This window comes from Perissodus microlepis, chromosome 9 (genome assembly GCF_051167445.1).
Source record: "Perissodus microlepis isolate ML-2025 ecotype Zambia chromosome 9, ASM5116744v1, whole genome shotgun sequence".
NCBI lineage: Eukaryota > Metazoa > Chordata > Actinopteri > Cichliformes > Cichlidae > Perissodus > Perissodus microlepis.
The window spans coordinates 2,140,001-2,158,770 of record NC_140469.1 but is presented as its reverse complement, the minus strand read 5'-3'; the positions used below and the strand labels follow the sequence as shown (position 1 = coordinate 2,158,770).

At 45.1% G+C, this 18,770-nt stretch overlaps 1 protein-coding gene across 1 annotated transcript in view; it reads left to right on the top strand.

The window, feature by feature from the left end:
- The window catches only part of sspo (SCO-spondin), a 97,545-nt gene that overhangs the window by 57,215 nt on the left and 21,560 nt on the right, over positions 1-18,770 (top strand). The window contains exons 88-111 of the mRNA XM_084940400.1: positions 322-528; positions 639-806; positions 950-1,084; positions 1,966-2,203; positions 4,489-4,641; positions 4,738-4,784; positions 4,873-5,043; positions 5,121-5,297; positions 6,536-6,691; positions 6,764-6,891; positions 7,257-7,396; positions 7,586-7,632; positions 7,710-7,913; positions 9,138-9,299; positions 10,061-10,177; positions 10,301-10,439; positions 10,571-10,767; positions 10,874-11,044; positions 11,262-11,389; positions 11,469-11,623; positions 12,556-12,602; positions 15,256-15,420; positions 15,630-15,841; positions 16,717-16,812. Of these exons, the coding sequence (XP_084796526.1) occupies positions 322-528; positions 639-806; positions 950-1,084; positions 1,966-2,203; positions 4,489-4,641; positions 4,738-4,784; positions 4,873-5,043; positions 5,121-5,297; positions 6,536-6,691; positions 6,764-6,891; positions 7,257-7,396; positions 7,586-7,632; positions 7,710-7,913; positions 9,138-9,299; positions 10,061-10,177; positions 10,301-10,439; positions 10,571-10,767; positions 10,874-11,044; positions 11,262-11,389; positions 11,469-11,623; positions 12,556-12,602; positions 15,256-15,420; positions 15,630-15,841; positions 16,717-16,812 (3,560 nt within the window). The remainder of the gene's footprint in view (positions 1-321; positions 529-638; positions 807-949; positions 1,085-1,965; positions 2,204-4,488; positions 4,642-4,737; positions 4,785-4,872; positions 5,044-5,120; positions 5,298-6,535; positions 6,692-6,763; positions 6,892-7,256; positions 7,397-7,585; positions 7,633-7,709; positions 7,914-9,137; positions 9,300-10,060; positions 10,178-10,300; positions 10,440-10,570; positions 10,768-10,873; positions 11,045-11,261; positions 11,390-11,468; positions 11,624-12,555; positions 12,603-15,255; positions 15,421-15,629; positions 15,842-16,716; positions 16,813-18,770) is intronic.

Below are 18,770 nucleotides of genomic sequence, written 5' to 3'. Positions count from 1 at the left end.
ATGTTTGTGTCACAGGGCTTTGCTCAGAACCACAGGTCTCCCAAACTCAGTCTGGACCTGCCTGTTTGATATGCAAATACCAGACATGTACTGTATGTAAGACAATGTAAATGACAGAGGTTGAATACAGCAGACAGTGTTCTTAGTCTGAGTTTAGTGCTCAGTTGATGTGACTGCACGAGCTGCGTGTGTGGTTCTTGCTTTGATGAATACAATTGTGAACATTGTCCTGAATGCGTTAATCAAATGGTTGCCGTAGTTACCATAAACTGCAGCAGCAAGCGTCAACCAAGCTTATGTGTTTTGTGTTTCTGTTTTGAGGCGAGGTGTGTGTAGAGGCCGAGTGTGCGCGAAGGAACTGTTCGTGGACCAAGTGGGCAGAGTGGAGCGCTTGCTCGCGGTCCTGCGGCGTGGGTCAGCAGCAGAGGATCCGAACGTTCCTGAGCCCCGGAACAAACGGCTCGTGGTGCGAGGACATCCTCGGAGGAAACGTGGAGCATCGCTTCTGTAACATCAAACCCTGCAGAGGTCAGCTGTAGTTATCAGTTCAAACTCTTCAGTGAAGGAATATTTAAAATGCCAAAGAGAGAGTTTCATTTTTCATTTACTGGTCTGTGTTTGTGTTCGATGTTGTGTAGTTGATGGAGGCTGGTCCCGGTGGAGTCCGTGGTCGCGCTGTGATAAGCGTTGCGGCGGCGGACGCTCGATACGCACTCGCTCCTGCTCTAGTCCTCCACCCAAAAATGGTGGAAAGAAGTGTGCCGGAGAGAAGAACCAAGTGAAACCTTGCAACACCAAACCGTGCGGTGAGTCTGATCTACCACGTCCTGCGTTTGGCTCGTCATTGTTCCAGCATATGGCTGTTTATCTACAGGAGTGTGTGTTCAGCCTGTGCAGATACCTGCAGCATCATGGCAAAACTCCGGAACTTCTGTTTGTGTATTGTCAGATGATAGAGGGTGCCCACCAGGCCAAGAGTTTGTGATGTGTGCCAGCCAGTGTCCACAGCGCTGCTCAGACCTCCAGCAGGGCATAGAGTGCCAGACCAACAGCGAATGTCAGCCTGGCTGCCGCTGCCCTCAAGGTACACAAGTTACACCTCATATGTGCGTGTTTTTGTCCGAAAAGTTCCTCTCCTGGCACTGATTTAACCCCTAAACTATTCTGTGCTCTCCACTGAGAGAATAGCTTCGCGTCTAGAAATGGCTTTGTTATAACTCCTCTGCCTTCTTTAGGATTCGGGGTTCTGAGAATATACAAATTCCTAGAGCCCTGAATCCCCAACATGTGCACGGGAACCCCCAAGATATCTGCATACAGCTGACTCAGCGCAAAAGTTCTCTGCAGTACTCAGTAGAACCTTCTAAGAGACGTAATTCAGTTACAAATGGTGTTTACTCCAGTTAGAAACTGTTGAATTGAAACAGACTGAGTGGCTCATCAGTGGTAAAACAAAAGTAGAGCTGACTGTAACAGATAACACAGGCCTTCAGTTTAACAGCATTATCAGGCAGCCAGTCATATTTTGTTGATGTTTGATTAACCTTGTTTGGGTTATTTAGGTTTAAGAATTGTTTCCACTGTTTAAAACTGGCTAAATCTTTTAAAGATAACTAACCTAACCGGCTCGATATCACACAAGTATTAGAATTTAGTTTTTTCCAAAGACATTATAGGAGTGAGACGAGGAAAAATCTTAAAGTGAGTCTGGGAGAATTCCCCAACAATAAATATGATGGCAGAAATCAACAACAACAGGTTTAACTGGTGATTCTGTAATGGCCCTGTGGACCATTAAAATGACATCTCATTTAGATGATGTTTCAGAGTAGCTGTGCAGTGCAAGGCTTCATTCTGCTGCCAAGTGATGAGATTTGCATCTAGAATTGTTTTTTTAAAACTAATAAAAAAAATTTTCATTAGCATAAATCGTGGTTTGCGTATCATTTGTACGTGTGTGTTTAGGTCAGTTGCAGCAGGACGGGGTGTGTGTGCAGCTGTGGCAGTGTGACTGTGTGGACTCACTGGGGCAGATTTGGGTGGCCGGCAGCACGCATCAGGTGGACTGCAACAACTGCACCTGCTCTGACGGGCAGCTGCTCTGCAGCAATGACAGCTGCCAGGCTACCTGTGTTTGGAGCTCCTGGTCCAGCTGGGCTCCCTGCAGTGTTTCCTGTGGACAGGGCCAGAGAACCAGATACAGGTGAGGACACGGCGGCTTTCTCCTGGGACCTGGACGAAGGAGACATGGTTTGTTTTGTAAACTGTTAAATTCTTGTTTGAGCACGTCCGTGTTTGGACATTAAAATGGGAGGAAAGTTTTTTGTTTTTTTTACAAATCTGAAACTGGATTTTAAACAGGTTTTAAGTGGTACGCTCTTTAACAACAAGACGGAGATCATAACAATCAGAAAATCTATCATAAATATTGTTTCCAGTGTATTGATGGCACGATACCACTTTTTTATGTCCGATACCAATACCGATATCATAAATTTGGATATCTGCCGATACCGATATGAATCCGATATAGTGATTTTTTAATCAATAAAACTGTTTTTTTAATATCTTGCTGCTTTTTGTATGAGTTCATACTCAAGTGTAAATAAACAACAACACTAAAGCTATTCTGTTATACCTGTATGTAAAAAATACACTGCACCCAAAATATGTCATAGTTCAGCAACACTGATCGATCTAATACACTTAAACCTGCTCCATCCTCCCTATTCTGGTATTTTAAAGAGTACTTAGCAGAAATATTAAGCAGCCTAACTAATAGGGTTGCAAACTCCCAGCAACAAAAAATAGGGAACCACCCCCCACCCTCCACCTCATGATGCTTAATCAACATAATCAACTTTAATTTGATGCAGGGTGAAAAAAAAATGCACAGAAATAAATTATTTTTCAAGAATAATTAAATAGATTCAACATCTTTCTTCAACAGAACTGCAGACTGCACAGATGGTATCTTCCCAAAGGAAAACGTAGTATAGCTTACTAGGGTATATTAGACTTAATAGTTACTATATACAGTAATGGACTTCTATACATTTTACATCAGATTAAAACTTTGGGTGATTCGGATAATTATTTATTAAAAGCTCGACATTTTAAATGAGAATAAGAAAGAAAAGTATGTCTTTGTGCCCCCTTCTCCCTGTTCATGCCCTATCGGCCCCCCTGGCTAAACTTTGCTAGATCCGCCCCTGCACAGTTACCAGCCGTCAGCTACGTAGAAAAAGATCCTGGTGTAGAAAGTAATATTAAATAAATTCTAACAACAGCTTATCAAGCTTAAACGTGCTGCTGTTGTTCAGCCGCTGGTTTCCTCTTTCTGGCGCAAAGTGGGCCAAAAACAAAGAAGAGAGACGGACTCGCGACAGAAAAGCCGATCAGCTGATCATTGATCAGTTTCATGATTGAAGTAGCAGCAGGAGAGAGAGAGGCAGTCGCTCCATATATCGGTTGTTGAGCTTTACAAACATTCAGACATGAACTTACACACTTGCTTTACTTCTCTCTGGGATCACTTCCTCGGAGATGAAATGCCGGTTTGGTAGCGAGGCTACAAATACACACAGCCGCTCTATCACTGAGCACACTGCTCCGACGTGCTAGGTTATGAGCCGAGTTACGCCGTGTGGCAAGTTTTGTGAGGTGCTTTTTTGATATTTAATGGATCGGATTACATTTTTTATTTCTCTGCGATATCCGATCCAGTAATTTACGTCAGCTTCGGACCGATACCGATACGTAATATCGGATCGGTCCATCTCTAATCCAGTGTTTGTCTTCTGTAATTGCTGAATTAAGGATAAAGTTGATTCGAGTTGTCTGAATCAGTGTGACGATTAACTCTGTCGTCTGTCTTTTGTCCGTGTCAGACTCCCTTCATGGAGATAAAATCGGGGCTCTGTGGGAGCCGGAGCGTCACTTGCTGAAAGCATTGCTTTCAAAGGAAGGAATTTGCTGCTGATCACACCTTCCTGATGGATAGTTAAATAGCTACCTTTCCATGGTACTGCATGTTCTAAATGCTAATTCCAAATCTTAGAATTTACAAATAACATAAGATACATTTAACCACTTTAAATCACATATGAAAGCAGTCACGGAGTAATAGATTAGTGATCCAGGCTTCCTGCTACCACAGTAAGTCAGCAATGTAAACAATAATGGAGTCTAGTAGGTTAGGGGGGCGGAGCCAGAGTTTCAGTCTCACAGCATGGGGGTAGAGGTTATTCTGGACTGGATCCTGCGCTGCAGTTTTCAGAGCACCTAAAGGCTGATGATTAACCAACGTTTTCTGAACCCTGACTGTGAATATTAAATATATGAAACTTGAAAAGAGCGTGATGGTTGGTTCATTGTCTTTGGTTACTTTTTCTGCAGTATATCCGTGGATATAAATATATGCAGTGGTATTAAACTGGTTTTCAGTGTATTCCACTGTGATTACCTGCTGTTCGTGTTATGTGCCAGGTCTCTGACCCCAGACAACGAGGGAACACGTTGCCACTTTGAGGAGGTCCAGCACAGACCCTGCAGTCCAGGAACCTGCCCGCCTCTCTGTCTCCTTGACAACCAGACGCTCAGTGTGGGTGACACCTGGCTCCAAGGAGAATGTAAACAATGGTACGTTAGACAAGGACAGAGGATATGGATGTTAATGACAAAAACAATGAAATGTCAGTGATACTGTGCTCGAAGCTCTGCCTGTGTTTCTTCTAGCACGTGCACTCCAGAGGGAGTTTTCTGCCAAGACATAGACTGCAGAGGTGCGTCGCTGTGTGTCTGTGAAAGAGTGTCGCAGATGTTTGAAGTCCTTGCAAAGAAAGTTGTGAAAATCCTTTGTGCTGTTTCCAGTGGATGGTGCTTGGACCCCCTGGTCGGTGTGGTCTGACTGCTCAGCGACCTGTGGTCGGGGCACACATGTTCGAACCCGCGCCTGCATCAACCCCCCACCACGAAACAATGGTTCTCACTGCAGTGGGCCAGAGAAAGAAACACAGGACTGTCAGACCCCTCCGTGCCTGGGTTTGTATCTTAAGACAAGGAAAAAAAAGCCAAATATTCTCTCTAATCAAAGAGAGTTTAATTTACTCTATCAACAGATGACCTTTGCCCTTGGTCTCCTTGGTCACCGTGCTCCCAGACGTGCGGGGCGGGGTCTGTATCACGACACAGGGCGTGTGTGTGCGAGCAGGGAGGAGATGCGGCGTGTCCCCCTGAGGTCGAGGCTGAGAGGAACCGTGTGGAGACGCAGCTGTGCTACAAACAGCCCTGTCCAGGTACAAGAGTCATCCTGGCAGCACTGAAGCCAGACTAACAGCCACGATCGGTGTTTGTGCTGTGTGTTTCTCTTTGAACAGCTGACGGCTCTGTGTGTCTTCAGCATTTCTGAGAAGCCATTGTAATTAGAGGAACGTCAGCTGAGCTCATTAAATGATTGGATATAGTTGCAGTGATTGTTACTGATGAACACAGAGTTATTCTAATATATTATTAGGTAATCTACGCATTTTCAAACTGTTCTCAGCGAATATTTATGAGCTATATGGACACAGACCAGAGTACAGGTAGGGACACAACATTAGAGACTAGACTGGGGAACCACAGAGTGACATTAAAGGGTTTATTGGATCTTTGTTTTTTAGTGTCACATTATTAGGTCTCCATAGTGACTTAGTATGGTATAGATTTTCTGTTGAAGGAATATATTTCATATATGCAACCTGCTGAGCTGTATCTCACACCGCAGGACGAAGCCATGCAGTAAAGTTACAGCTGTGCAAGATAGGCTGCATCGTCACAGGAAATCACAGGAATTAAGTCACATATGCAAAAAATGTTTTAGTGGTTGATCCCAGTCTGTTTTCCACTGCTGGAGCTAATAGGACACCGACTGCAGATGTTTGCCACAGAGAATATTAAATCAGTGAAATTAATTTCACTTGTCCATAAGCTGAATTCCATCTGCTGATTTCTGTGTTGCACACATGTGCATTGCAGGTTTTATTGAGTGAAGCTGGACAGGTAGGTACAGCCTCTACTAAGTGAACAGAGCTCAGTGTACAGGGTATCGGTATCACAGAAAACAAATCGGACCCTTAACATTACTAATGCTACAAAACAAATCCTGGAACACCTGGCAAATTGGGAAAAGATGATCTGGCAGAAGAAATGAGGGCAGGCAGGAAATACACAAGGGCAGGAAGTGAAGTATGTGAAATATGAGAGAAAATAGCACAAGTAGAGCTACACAGAGCTTTGGAGCCTCGCATTCAAACCTGTGTTAGACTGTGAGAAGCTTCCAGACTGTTTGAGATTCACTGACTTGCTTATTTTTCATTTTTTTTATTGTGCTTTATTTTTTAAAGCCAGTGTAGAAGAGGGTGAGCAAGTATTTGACTTCTAAAATGATGCCATAGTATGCGATTAACTGAAGAGCCGACTATGTGCTGAAGTGACTCACAAATGACATCAAGCGCTCGTGAATCGCACTTGAATGTTTTCTTTGCTTTCGCAGGCTGTCCCATGTCAGCGTGGAGCGTTTGGTCTCGGTGTTCCTGTGCGTCCCAGAGGCAGCAGCGTTACCGTGTAGCGCTCTCTTCACCCACCAGGGGCCAACAGTGCACTCCTGTGGAAACGCAGAGCCGGGCATGCGGTCTCAGCCGCTGTGATGGTGAGTTCATTACCCTTAGAGCTGCTTAAGGTGCACTCTGGACCTACACCTCTTCATGTGTTTTCCTGCTAGGAGTCTGCGAAGCCCCGTTTGTGTACTCGTCGTGTGGCGCTCCCTGTGAGAAGCAGTGTGAACTGCATGGCCGTGAAGATCTGTGTCTGGGCGTCAGCGAGTGCACACCTGGCTGTTACTGTCCACAGGTGAGTTTTAATGAACGCTGCTGAGTTTAATTATGATTTTTGGACATTACCAGTAGGATACAGTAAGACGCACTTTGCCTTTGGAGGTTTTGCTTTGATTTCTGGTCATTAAGAACAAATATGATTAGCAAATAATGCGACACGTGTTAATAGCTGCGTTTTGTTGGTTTGGTTTTTGGATCTTAAGCTGCTTCAAACAGCACATTTGCCTGAAGTATGAATTCTACATTGATGTTACTTCTGCATCTAAATGCGCGTGATTTGAGAGCAACATAGGACAAATGTGCTGTACTTTATGACCAAGACAAAGATCCGATCGCTGCGCTGTTTCTTCTTTTTTCTGAGATGTGTGTTTTTCCTTCCAGGGCCTGCTGCAGTATAATGGGAGCTGTGTTCCTCCAGAGGAATGTGGCTGCATCCACTTGCAGCACCAAGCTCCAGGAGATCCACCCACACCTGTCACCGTCCCACAGGGGGCCACGGTCACCATAGGCTGCAGTACCTGGTCAGTTTTCTCTATCAGCCCCTGTTGCTGATAGAGGAATGAATGTAGCGCATGTTTTCTCACAGTGTTGTCGTCACTCTCTGCTCTTTCTTTGTAATTCCCAGCTTGTTTGTGCAGTTTGTCTGTTATGCTGTCTGGGCTGTGACAGATTGTTATTATTGCCTGTTTTGTTGCTTCTCTGTCCTCCAGTCTTTGCCACGATGGGAGTTTGCAGTGCGACATGAGAGAATGTGAAGGTAAGAGAGCAGAGCAATAAAAAGAGGTTCTCTGTAAACACGGTGAACCTGACTCTTTCTTTCTCTCCTTCTTTCAGTCGTCCTCAGCGAGTGGTCGGGCTGGACTCGGTGCTCTCCCTGCGTGCTGCAGCACAACAGCTCGCAGATGGTGTCGATCCAGAGGCGCTTTCGAGCCTGTTTGGACCTGGATTCTGGTCTTCCCGTCTCTAAAGAGGAGGAGAGCCAGTGTCCAGGACTGCTGGTAGAGGAGAGGTCATGTCCAGATGCTAACATCTGCAGAGGTAACAAAGATGCTCACACCAAGAGTTTGTTTCGTGTCAGAGTATTCAGTCGTCTTATTGGCCAGATGTCACTGAGGAGAGAGCAACAAAAGCAAATGTTCTGTGTTATGTTAGCGATTTTACTGCTATCTGCAAACTCATACTGACCTTTGCAAGATTCTTTTAGGTCAAACTTGCACTGTGCACCTGGAAGTTGGGTCGGATTGAGGTTGGAGGACGTTCACACCATAAACAAACTGCACAAACTGCACCTGCACCTCCTCCACAGGGTCTGGGTGTTTGTGGGCACCACGGCAAAGAAAACCAAAAGGACAGTTCTGCTCTGTCTGAGACCCTCTCAGTAAAAGTTTGACACAGATTGCATGCAAACAGTGGGTGAATGAGTCAGGGCTCGACGAGCATGACTCCAAAGAAAAAAATGAATTACACAGTCGGTCAGAGGGTGATGAAATGACTGCAGCGCGGTTTTCTCTGGAAAGGAAAGGGGGGTAATTGTGTTTTGAAATAAATGCGTGCACTTCAAAGCATATTCTTTTCATCTAAATAAAGACAGTTGGAGGAATAAACGACTTCTAAACACGTGACGCAGCGCAGACACCGATAATGTCCAAGTCATAAACAGGCAAACATTTAAACTGTTTCAGTTTATTAAATAAATGTATGTAGTTTTGGATCCAGTGACGAGAGCGATGTTATTCTGACATGTGGAGTCTCTGAGGGAAAATGTTTACTGTGTGTCAGTCACAGCTGCCATCAGCAGACAGTTAAGAGGCCTTAATCAGTGCAAAATGGGCTTTTCCTGCTATTTTGACTCACTTTATTCCCCAACGGAGAAGAAAAGGACAGGTTTAATGCTCATGTGTGGTTAGGTTTGCTTTTATGTGTGTGCAAAGGATGATTCAGCTCAAATTTAACTCTGTCATCCATCCATTTTTTATACAAGAAGGAGAATGGCTGTGAATGACTGCTGTCCCAGCTTAACTTGCATGTCAAACAACTGAAGCCTGGTACTTGGTCATAGTGAGTAAATACTGCTCAGCAAGAACAAACTAAAATGTGTCTCTTACATATAAATCATACAGCAAATAAACACATTGTGTTTGTTGCTCTGTCGTCATCATCTAAAACAAAACACTTAAAGTTTCTGTATTTGTCACTGTCAGTTTGTATAATGCGGATAATACCAAGGTTAGGTTAGTTATGATAGTCACTCTGCTCTCCTAGATGTGTGTCAGTGGAGTGGGTGGAGTGCTTGGACAGCGTGTGCTGAGCCGTGCAGCGGTGGAGTCAGGCAGCGCTACAGACAGCCCCTGGCCTCTCCTGCAGGACCCCAGTGTAGGAGCCAAGAGACCCAGACCCAAGGATGCAACACGGCCCTCTGCCCAGGTACATGTGAGCTTAAAAAGAGAACAAAGCCAACAGGCATTAAACATCAGTGGTGTAGTTCATAAGTTCCGTTTCAAAGATAACATTAGTTACACAATTTGTTGATATATATGTGAATGGAGATGACTACAAAAGCCCCTAAAAATAAAGGCCGTTGGGAGTTTTGGTACACGCAGTGAAAATGTTTTCCTCAAAGGCTTCGAGGCTGAGCCGGACAGAGATGATCATGTTGTTTGTGTCGGCGTGGTTTGTTAGAAACACACTTGTGTGTTTTCACTTTGAACTAATGCAAAGTCATTAGTGTTTCTTTTCAGCAGCTGAAGGAACTTCTGCACATTTTTGGAAAGAAGTGAGAGGAAATTAGACGTACAAGTAAAACGTATATAAAACAACACCTCAGAGGAAAATGATCTGATTCAATGAATTTCTAATCAAACGTCTTTACAGCTTAAAAAGAAGAATTTTATAAGAAGTTCCATTAGTTCTGAAGCTGTTTGAAATAAAATAAATCAGGATGTACTAAAAGACTAAGAGCCTGTTAAATACGTTCTGGAATGATGTTCATGCACTGTGTTTCATCTGTGTGTGTACATGGATGGGTAGATAGTGAGCAGCTACTCTGAAGGCTTTAAATCAGACTGAAGACTTCACAAAGCTACAGCTACAAGTCACACACATCACACCACCACCACCGTGCTGAACTCTGTTTCTACGTCAGGTCACATTTTGCAGCGCAGGCATGATTTTCTTTGCTTTTTCAGGTGAGCGCTGTGAGGATAGGGATCGAGCCTACCAGGACAGCTGTGCCAACAAGTGTCCTCGCAGCTGCACTGACCTATGGGAGCATGTGCAGTGTCTCCAAGGAGCCTGTCACCCGGGTAACCATGGATAACATCTTCCTAATGCAAGACTTTCATTACTTTACTCCGTGTACGTGATATTAAATGTTTCTCTGTGTTTCTTTACTTTTCTGTCTCTTTTTTTGTTCTTTGTCTCCTCAGGTTGTCGGTGTCCAGAAGGACAGCTGTTGCAAGATGGCCGCTGCGTGCCAGTGACAGAATGCCGTTGTGGTATCCCATCAGGCAACGGGACGCTGGAGTTCATCCCTGAAGAGGAGTTTACTGTGGACTGTAACACCTGGTGAGAACTGCTTTCTGTGAGCTGAAGTATGGTCATAGTTGGGATTAATAAAGCAGTTTTTCAAATTTTTGTAGCGTTTAGTTCAGAAACTTTGCTCCGTCTCACTTCTCTTAACGCCCCTCCGTGTGCAGTGTGTGTGAGAATGGCACTGTGGTGTGCTCCAAGCTTCCCTGTCCACTTTATGAGCCCTGGAGTCCATGGAGCGCCTGCTCAGCTTCATGTGAGCGAGGCCGGAGAACCAGGACACGCCGCTGCCAGGACACAGAGGGCGGCCCGCCCTGTGCCGAAATCACGCAAACAGAAACCTGTGATCTGCCATCGTGTCCAGGTCGGACATAGAAAAAATATCCACCCAAAATCCTGAGATTTTACCTGCAGGTCTGGCGTCCCCTTACCTCCTTAATCTCTGCTTAACTCGCCGCCGCTCTTTGCAGCGGATTGTTTGCTGAGTGAGTGGTCGGCCTGGAGCGAGTGCAGCGCCTCCTGTGACGGTGGGTTGTCACTGCGGAACAAGACGGTCCTTCGAGAGCCAGAGCCCGGTGGGACAGCCTGTGTCGGGCCACTTGAACAGCACGTTGTCTGTAACACCAACAGCTGCCTGCCCGGTAACACAAGCACACACAACACTGTGCACTTTGTGTGTCTACTGAGAGATACCACTTGAGTTCAGATGATGTGAAACTGTTGTCAGTCAGCTCATCAAAGTCCTAACGAGTGATGTTTACAGTTATATTATTTATAACAAACAAAGTGAATATATCAGCGCACACGTCTGCACGCTGCCCTGTTACAGTTGGGGTCATTTGCTTTATGTTCCTGCAGAGTGTCCCGGCACGCAGGTGTCCAGTGACTGTTCAGCTTCCTGTCCGTATACCTGCCAGGACTTGTGGCCACACACTCAGTGTTTACCTGGACCCTGCACGCCGGGGTGCACATGCCCTCCTGGACAGGTGTGTGTGTGTGTCTGTGTGTGTGTGGTTGGACAGCAGATGTGAGTCCTAACTGATTGTCTCATCGTGCCCTTTGTAGGTGTTGCACAGGGGCTCCTGTGTGGCTCACGCTGACTGTCCCTGTTCACCGCTCTCTTTGCCGGCTGATTTTCAAAGCTGGAATGTCAGCTCCGAGTACTTCACGGAAGCTCTGCTGCCACCGGGAGCGGCCATTCAGCACCTCTGCAATACATGGTGATCTGCTACTGTTGGTGTGGTCCAGTCATTCACTGAGTCGTGTTGTAGGCAGTTGAACCAACGGCTTTAAAACTGTAATATGTGGCTCTTACATTTCCAGGCTGGCTCTGGCTCAGGATGTAGAGCAGGTCAGCTACTAATCAGAAGGTTGGTGGTTCAATAGCTGCTCAGGTATCCTTGGGCAAGATGTTGAATCCCCAGTTGCTCCAGATGTGTTCATTAGAGTAAGATTTTGTGTGAATTTTAGACAGAAAGCACTCAGACACAGTGAAAAGTGCACAAATGGGAGATTAAACGATGCAGAGTGCTCGAGTAGAGTAAAAAGCACTATGGAAGAATCAGTGCATCCACGCTGCACTGTTTAAAAATGACTCGACTGATGATTTGATTTTTTTCTAATGTTTCTAACAATATTCCAACCCAAAGAAATGTATGTTTTATTCATTGTTGTGTTTCATTTTGATCCAAGACATTTAATTGTAGCAATTAACGTTACATTTGCTACATTTTCTTCAGTATTTCTTCAGAATAAAGAGACATACCATAAATAAAGTCAATTAAATGATTGGTACCTTGTTCATGAACATCATTTCTGCCCGAGTCAGGTTGATTTTATCGTCTATTTTTGTTTTAATTAAAAGAAAACGGAGGCTGTAGTAGCAGCTTTCATCTTTCTCTGTGCTTCGACACAAGGTCCTGTATTGTACCGCTTTTTAATAAGTTAATGTTAAGCTTCTTGTGTGTTCCAGCTCTGAACTGCTGTGGATGTGTAATTATATTAAAAAAGGATGAAATAGAAGATTATATGTATAATTCGTACCCTCACAGTAGTCTGGTAGGCAACTGTGTGTGGCTGGTTCAGCCTCGTGTTCACTTCGACTTTTCTTTCATCTAATTTTACTCACTTGACTTTTTTACGCTCCTTCCAGCTTGTGCCAAGGTGGAATGTTCAACTGCACCTCAGAGCCCTGTGAGGGTGAGTGATGCTTCGTCACAGCTGCATTTCCTGAACCTCATAGGGCCTCTCTCTCTTTCAGCAATGAAAGCGACGGTCAGCAACAATAATCTTCGGTTGAACTGGCAGGGTCGTGATAAAAATGTCAACCTATCTATAGTTGGGACAGCTGCTGCTGCAACAGTTGGCTCAAATAACTGAGCTACAGTCTCGTCAGTCAGAGTCTACACAGGCCATTACTGGGATTTTGTGTCATAAACGTACAATTTCACGATGTGAGCTTTGGTTTTGCTTCCAGAGCAGATCACATCAAAGTCACAGTTTGAACTTGGCTTGTGTCTCCATCTCACAGTATCATTAATCCTAATGTGGAATAAAAGAGGATCTCATTTCAATCACATTACTGCACATCTTAGTTGCAGTTTCTTCTCACACATCTGTCCAGTCATTACTTTACTGGCCCTTGCGATACTTTCTTAAACTAGAGGTTAGAGAAGTATCTGTGAATATCTTCTTAGAGACTCGAATCTGCAAACAGCTCTGTGGTTTTTGTGTTTTGTCTTGTTTGTAGTTGTGCTGTTGGTTGTAGTGAGTTCCTTTTTCACCATAGGTGTTATTTTGCTACATATAGAATATTGATCATGATAACAGCTTCACGCACAACTTCAGTTTGGGTGTTTAGGAAAACCAAAGTCTGGCAAGAACTGTGAGAAAAATGAGCACTAATGTTTGTAGGAGTGCTGTCGTCTTTATTAACAGTAATAAGAATATGTTGCCTGATTGGGTCCATGAAGAGCAAAAAGAAGCAGCTCATGTGATTGTTGGCCAACAAGAGCATGGAAAAATCATTACAAAAAGTATAATGTTAGACTGTGAATAGAATATTGCAACTGTAATTTTTAGGCTTGTAGAAAGTCAAACAGGACTCATCAACATTCTGAGGAAACCAGGTCAAGTTAGCACAGAAAGGGTTTTACCGCACATGTCACATCAGTGCATGAAATACAAAGTATGTTCTTACTCTAAAGCAGTTGATCTGTCGTGTTGGATTGTCTGAAAGGTGCCGTACAGTTGATTCAAAATTAGTAAGTTAGGCAGAAAGCAGCTTAGTGTTTTATGTTGTTTTCAGAGGTTTTGGCAGCGCTGCAGGAGAGGAGGTGGTGAGTGAAATGTTATCACGACCAATAAACAAATTTGAAAGTATGTAAGAATCAAACCCACCAGTACCCACCTACTGGACCTTTGGACACTTTTAAAAGCAAGAAATGAAACAGGTCTGTGCTGCATTTCCCTCCCTACCAAACCACGAAAAGGAAACATAAGACACAACCTGATTGGGTGTTGTACTGTGTTGCCTAGTTCAGCATCACTTCCTGTCAGGTGCAGCTGTTGACAAATGGCTCCGTCAGCAGAAACTTTGATGCATGCAACCCCGTTTCACTGTTTTATGCATTTTGGAAATGCAATAAAAACAAACAAATCTATGATGAAGTTCATTCAGATGAACTTTTATTTCTGTCTAAAAGATTTTAAATGCTTTTACTGACCTAATAGAACGTTTCCTGTAAATATGCACACATTTAGACTCTGATGGTTACAGCAGACGCAACAAAAGCTGTGAAGGAGACATTTTACTATTATTTCTTTATCTTTTCATTCGTCTTTTATCCTGTTTTATTCTTATCTTCTTTCTCTCAACCCACCGGTCGCAGCAGATGGCCCCGCCCCTCCCTGAGCCTGGGTGTGCCGGAGGTTTCTTCCTGTTAAAGGGGAGTTTTTCCTTCCCACTGTCACCAAAGTGCTTGCTCATAGGGGGTCGTATGATTGTTGGGTTTTCTCTGTATCTATTAGGGTCTACCTTACAATATAAAGCTCCTGGAGGCGACTGCTGTTGAGGATACTAGTTGTTGTGGTTGTGGACATTTAGTCTGCAGCTACCGTTGTCTGAGTGCCCTCTCCATGATCACGTCTTCAGGAGGAGATTGAACAGGACTGGCTGCAGGCCAGACAAGCACACACACAGGTCCAAGCAGAATGTGGTCTGGTATTGTAATATGGATGATGGGTTTCATCACTGGTACGGACAACTCAATGTGCTTTTCCCCAAAACAAGTTGAAGTGTGGACTCACCTGACCACAGAACTCTTTGGGTCGATCTGAGATCAGCTCAGGCCCCGAGTGCTCATTCCTGTCGTCGTGAACGTGTGGCTTCCTCCTCCCATAATACAGTTTCAAGTTGCATTTCCGTGTGCAGTCATGGGCTGTGTTAGACGGGGTTTCCAAAGTGCTTGTGAGCCCAGGTGGCTGTTTCTGATTTCTCAGGCAGTGGTTGCTGTGATCAGGAGCATTCAGCAGTGGTTTCCAGCCTTTTATACACTGAAGCTTTTAGTATTAGTTTATTCATCTACTTTTTAAATGTTCATGTATTTACAAAATGCTGTTATGTTGGTCAGTAAATTTGAACACTGAAAATCTTCCTTTTGCGCTTTTATAAGTTCAATGCTTCGCATGATTTAACATTCTGTAAAAAATCCCAACTTCTCAGGAAATGTTTATAATTTCCTGGGTACATTGAAGTGGTCAGGTGACAGTTTCCTCCTGTTTCCTGCTGCAGATAAATGTACATTAAAACCAGTGCTAAGACTGAATGTCCCACCCTCTTATGTCCTTCTAGTGGACTGCCAGTGGTCCACATGGTCCCAGTGGAGCCCTTGTTCAGCCAGCTGTGGTGCAGGACAGCAGAGCTCCATCAGATTTGTACTGGAGCCCAACCAGTATGGAGGGGCTCCGTGTGAAGGCCCTAACCTCCGCACAACAACCTGCATCGCCCCTGACTGTGGTGAGTGAGAGGAAGGGAGACCGTTGATATTTTACTGATGATGCATGATCGAGTAAACTCGTCATTATCACTGCATCCTTTAAACACTTACCCCTCTTTGGATCCCCATTGCTCCTTTCTCCTTCCTGATTCAACATTAAATGCTTTCCACTCCAACCTATCATCTTCCCATCGTATCATCCATCCCCGTCTCCTCTCCTCTCCTCCAGCGTGTCCTGATGGGGAGCAGTGGAGGAGGACGACATCAGAGGGGATCCTGCTGTGTGAGAGGAGCTGCCAGGACATTTATTCCTCCTCTCCTGTCAACTGCAGCCACTCTGCTGAAGGCTGCGTGTGTCAGGAGGGGCTTTACCGAAACCCAGAGGGCGCGTGCGTCATCCCTGCCCTCTGCCCTTGCCGTGACCGGGGCGTCCTGCGGGAGGTACGTCGGCGCGTGCGCACGAAAAGGAAAGTGACATCTGCTGCCCAGCAAACTTGGCATCTTGTAGCCATTGTTCCCGCCTCCGTACCGTTGGTGTAGTGTTTACATGCCATCCCATTCAATCCCATTGTGTTATTTACTCATAAAGAAGGGCCTATTAGAAGATGAGTGACAAGCTTAACAGGACACATTAAGCCACTGTGCCCCCTCAGCCCTCATCAATTATGTAGGAAGTGCTGTTAAAGCCAGCGCTCGGACGGCAACTGGGCAAGCCTGCCAGGAATTATTTATGAAGGAGTGGGTATTAGAGGATTATAACAATTAATCTTACTCTGACAAGAGGTCAGGGCTGCTCTTCTTTCTTTCTGAGGTCTTTCTCTTTCATTTTCTCCTTGCATCCTCCTCTTCCTCTTTCTTTCTCTCCTTCCGTCCGCCCCAGCTTTTCCGTTATTCTCCCGTCTCGTTCCGTCTGCCTGCCTACTCTGTCTCTCTCTTTCTGTCAGCCACTTGAGTCATGTCCATATAAAGACCCTCTGTGGTTTTCTAATCAGCCACCCCATGACTCTACCAAATGGCTCAGTGTGAGCTGCAAAGCCACTTCTAAAACTGAGCACAGTTATTCCTATACGCAACACATACACATGAGACATGTCTGTATAATGCACTGTTATAATTATAGCATCGCTGTGTGCCACAATCAGCTCAAATCCACAACAGTTTGGGTGGATTCGCTGAAGAAATTGCTCCAGTTGCACTTTCATCAAACCTGCACTCATGCCAGTGTGCATGCAGGGTAATGGGCTGTTGAGGCATCAACCCAATTACAGCGTCTGGTGTATAAATATGGATATTGCGTGTGTGTGTGTGTGAGCCAGGCTGGATCAGAGTGGGAGGAGGACTGTCTGTCATGCAGCTGTGTGAACGGGAGGAAACTGTGCCGGCTGAGGTGCCCTCCACTGTACTGTGATGAGGTGAGACACAGACACTTACACTTTACTTTATGGACACACAGATACAGACTGTTTAATCAGAGATGTCAGGGGATGCTGATGTGGTCAGTTAAGTAGCAGAAATTAACAACAGCTGCATTAGAAAAGCAACAGTGAGATTCCCCCAAACAGGAGGCTTTGAAGGTGGAGGCCACTCACATGTTTTACCTTCTTTTTTTCTGACTGTTTTTTCTCTAGTTTTGTGCTCAGCTAGGGTCAGTGTCACTGCTGGTAGCATGAGGGAAACCTGGACCCTACAGAGGTTACACAGGTAGTCCAACTCAACCAGGGTTAACCCATCAGCAGGAATCTGCTCATGTAAAGAGGAACATGATGAGCAGCCAGAGCTACAAAATGACCTCCAGCAGGTCACCGTCTCTGACCATACAATTAAAAACAGACTTCATGAGGGTGACCTGACTTCACAGGCCACTTGAAAGGGTCTGGAGAAGCTGCCTGTAACTGGACGTTAGTTTGGAGCGGAGGCATATTGCTGGAGGGGCACACAGAGCTCCACAGGCTAGGCAACAGTACTCTGACTGACATTATGGACCCATTACCCAGATAGCAAACTTGGTACGGCCCGGATCTGGCCCACACAGTGTGCTTACACATGGCCCACATACCGCAAAGAGTGACGGCCCTTTGGTGGCCCAGATAAGGTTGGCCAGATGTGGCCCACACATGGGCCAGCACAAGGCCAGTTGCAGACACACTGCTGGCCCAGAACCGTTTCAGCTCTGGCCCCAGGTGTCAGCCTAATGTGTACCTTAATCAAGCCATGTAATAACAACATAATAGTGCAAAAGTAACATGACAAAACTCTGTTCAGACAGTGAATGGACTGATTCTTATATAGCGCTTTTCTACTCTCGCGGATTACTCAAAGTGCTCTATACAACATGCCACATTCACCCAAGCAGTATAGTGTTGCAACATGGCATCTGGGTCTTCTAACTAAAATAGGAAAATAGGAACATAAACAGTGCCATCTACACCAGGCCTGGCCCACATCTGGATGACATACCACTTACCATGCCAGAAGTCAGCCAGCAGTGCCGGCTTGACACCAGATCCGGGTCAGACCTGTCTGCTATGTGGGAATGACACCCTACGTCAGTGCAGTGGATCCTGGGTTCTTCCTGGTGGTCCTGGTGAGATGTATGGGGGCATTTCCTAAAACATGAAGCAATGGATACCCTTGACTGGCCCCCATGCTTACCTGACCCTCACTCCAGTAGGACACCTCAGACTGAGCTCATGGCCTGGTCCAGATCTGCGAGGATATCTCCTAAGCGTTGTCAGGTGTTGTCAGGCATGCATGTAAGCTTGTTGGGGCCATAGAAACTACAGAGCACCATTTTGTGTTATGTCAATGAAATTTCATTAAAATTCATATTCAGGGTTTTTGTAATGTCCCACAAATGACGTGAAATCTTTGCATTTCTAACAGATTACGCTGTTCATGTCAGTGCTGACGTCCAGCTTTTTCGAGTTCTGATGTGTCTTAAAGTTTTGAAGGTGTTCTAAGGTGTTTGACAGAAATATTGGTCCCCAGAAATAACATGCACATGAGGAGGAACCATTTTCTACACAGTAGCTGCTGACAAACGTGTACCTAAAACGTGCATTTGCAGTCCCAGTGCAAACACGGCTAATCTGAGATGAAGATTGACGTACAGAGGCATAATTAGTCTCTCAGACAAACACATCAGTGCAGTCAGCTGCCACAGCTACCCGGGGTGCTACAATTCACCTAACATCTCTGGAGGTTGCAAACATCTAAATTAGTCTGAGTGAGGCACAAAATGCTCTGCCGCTGAAGAATGTGTGGGATGTTGGCTGAAACGGATCAATACCTGACTCTCCAGTCCTCCCACGAGCCTGCCCTTTTGTCTTCACCATAGCCTTCTACCTCCAGTGAGACACTGGCTACTTAT